This window comes from Pteropus alecto, unplaced genomic scaffold, assembly GCF_000325575.1.
Source record: "Pteropus alecto unplaced genomic scaffold, ASM32557v1 scaffold3, whole genome shotgun sequence".
Classification (NCBI taxonomy): domain Eukaryota; kingdom Metazoa; phylum Chordata; class Mammalia; order Chiroptera; family Pteropodidae; genus Pteropus; species Pteropus alecto.
This window is the reverse complement of record NW_006442484.1, coordinates 56,176,157-56,185,562: the sequence shown is the minus strand read 5'-3', so window position 1 is coordinate 56,185,562 and position 9,406 is coordinate 56,176,157. Positions and strand designations below refer to the sequence as shown.

The following is a 9,406-nucleotide window of genomic DNA, read 5'->3' as shown; positions in this document are numbered from 1 at the left end:
AAAAAAAAAAGAGGAAATACTCATTACATTTGTCCCAAACTTCTTAAACCTAATATTTGTTAGACACATCGGGATTTAAAAATGCAGTATGGGAAGAACAAAAAGAAGAAGTATTTGCATAGCAACTGACTGTTAAGGAAGTATTCTCTCTATATGTAAGTTATCTCATTTCGTTCTCCTAACAATCCTAATGGTCAGTATAATTTTTTCCATTTTAAAGAAAAATATAAAGGCTCAAAGATAGTAAGTAATTTGCCTGAGACCTCACAACTAGTTAAGCAAAAGTCTAGGAACTCAAACTAAGGCTCACAGGGACCTATATTAATTTTGACTATTCACTTTGCTGCTTCCATGGTGTGGACAAAGAGGTGATGTGAGGAATAATCAAATTCAGAATAAGGTAGGAAGTATACTGTGCTACCATTTGTTGAATACTTATTTTGCACCAGACATCATGATAAACACTTTAAATTATGTGATGTCTAATCCTCATCAAAACCCTGCAAGATAGGTATAGTTATTCCCATTTTACAAAGAGAAATGAGTAAGACTGGTCTGGCAGGCAGAGGAAGAGAGCTTTCAGTATGGAGGTGACAAGATAGAAGTTGTTATATTAGGAACCAAGAAAAAGAGAAAGAAAAGTCTCAAACAAATAAAAAGACCTGGTGATCATTTAGGTGTCAGTGATGAAAGAGAGGAAACAGTTACCATTTTTGACACACTTTCTGTAGTTCCAGGAAGAGACAAGTAATAGATGATTATAGGATTAAATATGTGAGAGTCTAGAACTGCAACAGGCACTGGGGATACAGAAAAATCAGGATGATGGGATTCTCTTTCAAACACGTGGCACTTAAACATGGCACAGGACTGAAGCCTAAGTGTGTACAGGATAAAAGCAGGGAGGGTAAGAGAGCCTTCCAAAGCAGCAGCAGCAGCAAGGCTAAGACCGAGCCATGAAAGAAACATAACTTTCAGAGCCCAAGCAAGACAAAGAAGCCTGCCTTTAAAGAGACAGAACAAGATCCAACAAAGTGCTTCTTGACCTCTTAGCAGCCTTTAAAAGTTATTCACAGTTGCCTGGAGACCTCCCACATACAAAGGGGAGTTGGCCAAGAACTTCCATTTAAGAGAAACAACCTTGTAATCAATGCATGTTTAGGATTAAAAGGACCTTGCAGCCTTCTATGGAGAAAATTACAGAAGGCCAAAAGAATACATACATCAGAGGAAAATGGAAGTTGCACTCTCAAGTCAAAATAGTATGGAGCAATCTATGGAGCAATCATTAACTGGGAGATAAGGCAAGCAAAGGAATATCAGGAACATCCCCAAAGGCCAGGAGGACACCAAATCTGGGACTTTTGCCAGCAAACAGAATGCTACACAAAATTCTAGTCTGTCATCCCATCCAAGGAGAACACATCTCCCTATTACCCTAAGGACTGACTCCTGGGATGCCCCGCCTCTTGGAACCTGTGTCATCCACAAGCTACTCTGATCAACTAGTGACTCCCTCAAATTTTATGGCTTTTTATTTTACAAAGTCATTGCCAGGTGAACTGATGATTTTCCAAGAGATTTAAAAAAAGAAAAAAGAAGACTGAATTGGGGCCCAGTAGCTTCTACAAACACTCAGGAAGTCACCTGGTGTGCTTCTGAAAAATATAATTTTCCAGGTCCCTGAGTTGCATCCCAGGAGACTCCCATGATTTGTCAAATTTGGCAAATTACCCTAAAAGATCCCTATTTAGTATAGTATACTCTCTGGGTAACACAAACTCCTGTATGTTCTGTGATCAACCACGTCCTTTAAGTCTTCCTTCACGTTCATGCCACGTCAATCCTCTGGACAAAAACATTTTTGCATCTTCTAAATCACCCACGGGATGGATGATTTGCTAGTCCTCCCACTCTAGGGGAGAAACTCCAGGAGAGAGTCTATCATCTAGCTAGACATTAACCCACAAAAACACCGCTCTCAGGAGTTACAAACAAGTTAAAGTCTGTATTGAACCACATTATACCATAATAGAAAAGCTTTTATAAAGTATATCTGTTAGAAGGAAATGTACTTTCTCATCATATATCTAATGCAACAGTTCCACAGGCTTTTTGACTCAAGAGCTTATAAAAATACACAAACACACGTCCACACACACACACACATGCACATGTGCACATGCATGCACAAAATTTTTCATAAAAGAACTGTAACTCTGCAAGGTTTATGGTATCATCAATTATCTCATCATATGTACTCTCCCAAATTATGAAAGATTACATGAGGAAATTTAGAATAGTTTTTTAATCTTTTCATGAGCAATAAGAAAAAAATATATGTTAAACAAATATAAAAGAAAACTTAAACTAAAGACCCAAACTTAGGCTTTCTTCTTCTCAGATAAGGCAATGATTTTAGAAAACATTAATTTTCAACTTTTATCCTATCTCATCTTTACCCAGAAAGAAAGAAACTCCCCCTAGCTCCTAAGAGAAAGCCCTTATGTACTGGTAAGAAAAAAGTAGTTGTGATTATATCTCTGTAAGGACTGATAGGACCAAGTGTACATTTCCAAAGTCAAGATACCAGATGAAAGATAAATAGGTGAACTATTAGAGTCCCAGGAGGCTTTCCAAAGGCCCACACCTCCTACTGGGAAAGTTTTCTCCCTAAGCTGTTGCTTTAGAAGAATGTTCCAATTTCCTACAAAAGTGTGTTATGATCATTTAAACACCCACTACTTCACATACGAACTTGATTTAATTTAAAAGAAAATTTTTATGAGATTTTCTGTTTTTACAAATTCTATATCTATTCATGCTTCAAATGAAGGTCAAATAAATCAAGAGAAAGAGCTTCCATCTACATCTATCCAATCTGAAGGAAATATAAAAGGATACTAACTACACCATATACAGGTAGCTAGTAGTATAGTTTATCTACTCAGCTGAAAACTACTGTTATCTAGCCTTTTCAAGATATGCTAGAACAACCCATGCTGAGTCAGACCTTTTTATGAATTCCACAGTTCAAAGAAACCAGTTATTCATTTTTGCTGTACATTCAAAAGCTAAACCAAAGGCTTGCTGCCTGTGTACAGTAAAGCTCCACCAGCATCAGCTTAAATGTTCCTTAGCCTGGTCAGTTCAAGAGCAAGAATTAAAAAGCAATGGATTCGTTTAAGGCCATTTGCTCTTGTTTGTTATTCATCGCTCTATTTTAAATGGTAATGATTTGTTCCAGAACCTTAAAAAAAAAAACCTCACTTTGGCTCCTTATGGGGTATTATAACTGCCAGATTCAAACTATGCTGAGTGAAATAAATAAGGAGCTTGTTTGATCCAGAAAACTTTACTTGTCAACTCCTGCATGGTCCCTGAACCCCAAGGAAGCACTTAATATGGCTACAGGAAATAAAACTTTCCTGACATCCTCCAAGCTGGGATGTAGGGATTCAGAGTAGGACAGAGGCCTTTAATGGAAAGTCACTAGGGAAGAGAACTATTCCTTCAACCCTGCCTCAAACTGTTCCAAGAAGCTTCAGCCAATCTATGGCCCCACAATACTATCAAACTCTCAAATGACTACTGACTTATCACTGGTCCCTCTCTTTAACCTCTTTGCAGCTTGACATCACTCTTTGAAATGCTCTTCACCTAGACTTTGGTAATTCCATACTATGTGGTCTTCCCTACCACCCTTTACTATATGCTAAGGGCAAGAATTCTCCAAAGTTTTATATTAGATCTCTTTTCTACTGTCTTTCTTTAGTCTCCATCGATGATCTCATCCACTCCCAGGCTTCAATTATCACCTCTAGCAGACTAACCTCCACATTGGTATCTGTAGCTTGGACCCCTGGTTCATGGGCCAGGGATCATGAGTTACTGCAAAGAGTTCTCAAATCCAAATACACACCAAACACTGGCTATGGAGTAAAAAAGTTGACTCTCACACGCATCTGCTTTGCAAATGAAAGTAAACACTTTGTGATTTAACAAAACATAAACTCATTCAAAAGTGTAATCAAATTCATAGTAATAGTTGCCATTACATATATTTGCAATCTACAAACACTAAAAGTAATCAATGAATAATTGCAATTTTTTAAATTTAAAGAGTGGTCTTCATACCGGAAAAGCTTGCAAACCATTAGCCCAAATCACTTTTTCTGATATTTCAGCATTTCGACTACCACCCAGGGATTAATAAAATCTCAAAATTGATAACTCCAAAAGCAAGTATGTTTATCTCATTTTCCTTCCTTCTTCCATATTCCCAAATCCATTCTTCCCTACTCTTATTCCTTTTCGTTGCACCAGTACTCTTCTGGTTTCCTGAATTAATAAAAGCAGAGATTTCATCCTGTGTTTTCCACTTCCTCCCATCTACATGTCCTTATGCGACATCACAACCCTTTTTCTTTCTCTGCCTCAAAAGCACCTAATCCTAGTTTTTATCACTTCTTGTCCCAACTTTGAAAACAACTTCCTCACCTTCAATACATCCCTCACTGCAATGCCAACTTTAATTTCCTAAAGTACAGGTGTGGCTCTTTATTCACCTGTGTAAATTTCCCCACTGCATAGAGAAAGAAATCCAAACTACTTATATGTTCATACCAGACCAACATCTACCTTTCCAGCCTTCTCTCTGGTCCCTAACATGCCCCTATGCTCCTACCAAAAAGATATACTGGGCATTCCTCAAATGTGCCTACTGCTTCCCTGACCGCGTGCCAGATATCCTCCTTCCCATACACCTCCACAGTTGTGGGTGTCCCTTCTCTTCTCTGAACTCCACAATATGTTCTCTCTCATTTTATTTTCTTATTCAAATATGCCACTTACTGAGCCAGTCGTAGGGATAAGATGGGGAAAATGGTCCTTCATGGAGAATCAGTTAAGAGGGAAGAGACAATGAAACACAGACACTTAAATACATGTGATAAATGCCATGCTAAGTGTTATACATGAGGAGTCACAAAAGAGAGAAGCAGCCTTACCTGGCCCTGCAGGACAGCTTACCGTTAGGTTATAAGCTTTCTGAGGGTAGGAATTAGGTCTCATTCACCTTTTAACCCCTCTATTCCTAGCACAGTATTCAGTGTAGTGTAACATTTCTATAAAGGCTGCATTATATGAAACCAAACGTTTGAGTCAGAATCTAGTCGGCAGGCTCCTTTCATATTCCAAAAAGTATGCCATCTCTATAAATTGTGTCCCAGTCAATTACCAATCTAATAACAGCACATCCTACTTTTTTATCTACAATCCTTTTCATTCTCTCATCCTCATTATTTCTTCTTTCTTATAAGGCTATATGATGGAATCTCATAACATGGATACTTTTCCAAGAGATTAAAGGATGTTCTCCCAAATATGAAATTACAAGTGATTAGTGTTATGTTAGTCCAGCTCCAAGTCAATTTTGGACATGAGAAATCCGAAGTCTTTTTCCTCTTGGTTCCTATAAATTAAAATGCAGTATAAGTTTTCTCTAAATAACAAATATCAATCTTCTAAAGGACTGTTATATTCAAAGGGATTCATAATCACCACTCTTAAATTCTCCTCTTCATGACACAGGAAATACATATCTAGACCTCTCTCTCCCCCTCCCTCCCTCCTTCTCTCTCTGTCTCTCTCTCACATACGCACACAATGGGAGTATATACACTTTTATGGAGTCTGTGGCATTCCAAAGAAGAGAGACTCTCCCAGGAGCAGGGAGAAAACAAGGGCAAAATCCCAGTAAGATCTGACTTATTTATGCAGAGAACTTAAATTCCTTACTACTAATATGGCCAGAAATTTTTAATTTAAAATTTTCTATGTTAACAACCACCTCTTACAGACATAAGAAATGTGAAAAAAACTTGGGAAGAGTTAGTTCATGAGTCATTTTCAGATAAAGGTGAATTGGTTCCACCAGATTGTTTTCCTCTTCATATCTAGATGAGATCTGATGAATACTAACGGAACGAAAGATAGGGATGGGAAATGGCAAAGAAGGAAATAGGAAATCTGAGGGCAGAGAGACTACATTTAAAAACTTATGAAGTACCACCAAGTTTGGAACCGTACAGCTTGAAGGCTGAGAAGAAGGGTGTAATGTGTATAGGTTGAAACTGAAAAAGTTTATGAAAAGACAGAATTTGGCTTAGGGAAGGATGAACCGTAAGCCGAGGAAATAAATTCTTCTCACTTTTGTCCTAATCCTAGAACTCAAACTAAATAATTAAATGTAATTCAGTTACATCATGGGTTACTTTAGATTGTGGGGTTGGCCTAGGCATTAAATTCCTGTGTATGTTTCAAGTAGCAAATGATTTACCCAGGAACATTTATTAGTAAGCATCCTGTGTTATACTTTTTAAAGATATTTTTGGATCTTATTACTGTCATAGCTATGAATTAAACATTAGTTTCTAATGAATTAATCGTAATTTGGAAAACTTAAAATATTATCTGTTGATTCTTTATTGAATTCTGAATAAACTGGAAATTTCTTACAGTCTAAGTTTAAATTTATCAAAATTAGAAAACATTAAAAGATTTATTTTGCAATTAAACAATAACTGTACATTAACTATAATACCAGCAGGTAAATACTAGTATTTCATGTAATATGGCTGGATATTCTTCAATCAGCAATTTATTCAACAAACATTAATTGCCCTCTGATCATGTACTATGTATGCAGTATAAATTTTCTTTTACAGAAATTTCTCCTTAAAAGTTATTAAATTAACATACTGTTAATTACTGCACAGTCCCCTAAATATAATTCACTGAGAACTGACAATAATTTGAAAGCTTGATGATATGTTTTAGCCATGAGAATTCTGAGATGAAGATTACTATTTATTCCCAACATCAACTTCTCTAATATACCACTTGTTCCATTAAGTTTAAGAGAACATATTCTACTAGTTACTGAACATATCAGATCAGAAAGGAAATTTATATTTAATATACTGTACTGTTCTTAGTCTACTAAAAAGAATTTACAAAGCAGGTAAAACTAAATCCAAAGCAATGGGGTTACCAACCTTATCCATGAGTGGGTATTATTTATTCCTTAATATACTTAGTAAACTCCACAACAAAATATGCATACACAAGTTGATTATACATTAGCAAGATCTTAAACCGTTCAGAACATAATATAAAATGGTCATTTCCACAAATAACAAAATATATCATGGTTCTGTGGTATCCAGAATACAGCTTCACGTTTAAAGGTAAATTTTACCGAGCTTTCTTTTCCAATAATGCACATGAATAACACGAACACAACTAGACTTAAAATAATGATATTGATGAGGCCCACGTCTTAAAACAGAGTCTAAGTCAACAGACAAAATCCTGACATACTTGTTTCCATCAAAACATCTTTTGCTTTAAATATTTAAAGTTAATGCAATAAATTCTTCAAAAGTCTTCACCACTTTGTAATATATACAATTTCTTCCTTCAAAGCATCCACAGTGCAAACTCCCCCCAAATCCTTGATAATACACCAATACAATCTTAACGCAGAATTAAAAGAAAATATCTAATGCTTTAAATGATTCTCTAAAGGAGAATGAAAATCTATTAACTTTCCTATAGGGTAATGATATTCTTTACTAATCATAAAAAGGACTATTTTAAATTAATTTAGCTGAGAGTATTCAATTAATAATTCTGAAATAAAAATATGCATTAAATATAGCATATTATTTATCAAATATGTAAGCTCACTAAATTTCCTTACATCAGCTATAGTACTCCTAAAAATTGTCATTTTAATCAGCAGGCAGAATGAAATAAAATAAAAATCTACAATGCCTCAATGTTTTTATTATTCTCAATATTATTGATACATTCACATACAGCAGGAAACCACCAGGGCAAAGGAAAACAACTTTCTAATACCGAGATGGCATATTAACTTTTGTGCTAGATGCTAAAGATAATAAAATTAAAACAACAAACCTTCCAATGGTTCCTTGAAATGATTTTCTTTCAAGACCTAATTTTCTAATATCTAATACCCAATCAGGAATAAAGAAGGCTGACCTTGCCAGACATCTACAAATTCTCAAGAGAACCCTTATATGCATGTTAATACCTGTAAGGACAATATAATTTTTAAAACTTAATAAAAGGACTTAAATATCTTAAATACTGGAAAATGGAGGAAAAAAGGATACCCTTGAATCTAAGAATCACTTTTACTGGTACTTAGATTAGAAGCAGCTCTCATAAGTCTTCAGGAAGACATCAGCCTCCACCCAAAATAGATAATAAATCCTATGCATCCTCTCTTCCAATACTTCTTAAAACCCACACATAAATTATGACATGTCATAATTTGGTATGTTTTGCAAGAAATTTTCAAAAAAGTAAAATCCAAGAAGGTAATTCACTGCGTGCATACTTTTCTAACAAAACAGCCTAGCATTTCCTACATGACTAATCTATTTTAAATTCCGTTCTTGTTCCTATGCAATCTAATATTACCTATTAAGACTGCCAAAATATTTTTAAATAAGATCTGAGAATTTCCCTCTCAGCTTCTGATCTTTGCACTCCTTAAGTTTGCAGACACGTCACTGGCAAACCAACTGGTAGTGACAGGTTAATTCTTTCGGATGAAATTTTAAATTGACAGCTACCTGAAAATTTTCTATGCTTCCCAAATCTCATGGAGATAAATCTATGCAAGTCAGATTCCTCCAGATCACCTGCTGCAAAACTTGGTCTGCGGAAGCTATAAATGCATATCCCTACTCAATTAATTATCCTTTTCCCCAAGACCTTACATCACTCAGGCTTAGTGGAAGTGTCTGAGGTTGCAGACCATAAACATTTGATAGCACCTGCAAATGTTTCTCCATGAATAAGGTCACACACCTCTGCATCCAAGGCTTGTATATCCCACGTGTGTTTGCAAATGCCACGCTCGGCCTTAACGAGCACAAAATGAGTCTGTCGCTTCCCTGCATCTCGGTGCCAAGTTTGTTAAGCCACTTCCAAGCAAAACTCTCCTTCCGCTTTTAAAAAAAAACAACTACATTCCAGGGAGAGAATACTCAGGATGAAAATTAAGAATGTAAAGTGCAACACTTTTATGAACTAAACAAACCAAAAGAAAGATTCTGCCTCAGGCGAAAGTAGGCGCGCGCACCTACCACGCACACCACCACGCAACCCAACCATCGCTCCACGCTTGTTCCATTAAGTTTAAGGAAGGAACTCGGAGCCCGGGGAGAAGGAACTCGGACCCCGGCTTTCTCGGAGAAGAACCGCCCAAGTCAGGCTCAATGCCTTGCTCGCCCTTTTCTCGCTGCACCGAATTTCTCCGGGAATCGCCCACAGGAGCTCGATGCCGCCCTCTCCTTCCGGCGGCGGC

At 36.5% G+C, this 9,406-nt stretch overlaps 1 protein-coding gene across 5 annotated transcripts in view; it reads right to left on the bottom strand.

Moving 5' to 3' along the window:
- The window catches only part of NAB1 (NGFI-A binding protein 1), a 39,182-nt gene that overhangs the window by 29,454 nt on the left and 322 nt on the right, over window positions 1-9,406 (bottom strand). For 2 of the 5 annotated variants that reach the window (XM_025039369.1, XM_025039371.1), the window contains exon 1: window positions 8,908-9,207. The exons of 1 other annotated variant lie outside the window; for it this stretch is intronic. In XM_025039369.1, the coding sequence (XP_024895137.1) occupies window positions 8,908-8,999 (92 nt within the window). In that variant the 5' untranslated portion in view covers window positions 9,000-9,207. Of the gene's footprint in view, window positions 1-8,907; window positions 9,208-9,406 lie in introns of those variants that run through there. 2 more of the 5 variants (XM_015596679.1, XM_025039370.1) reach the window with 2 other exon arrangements.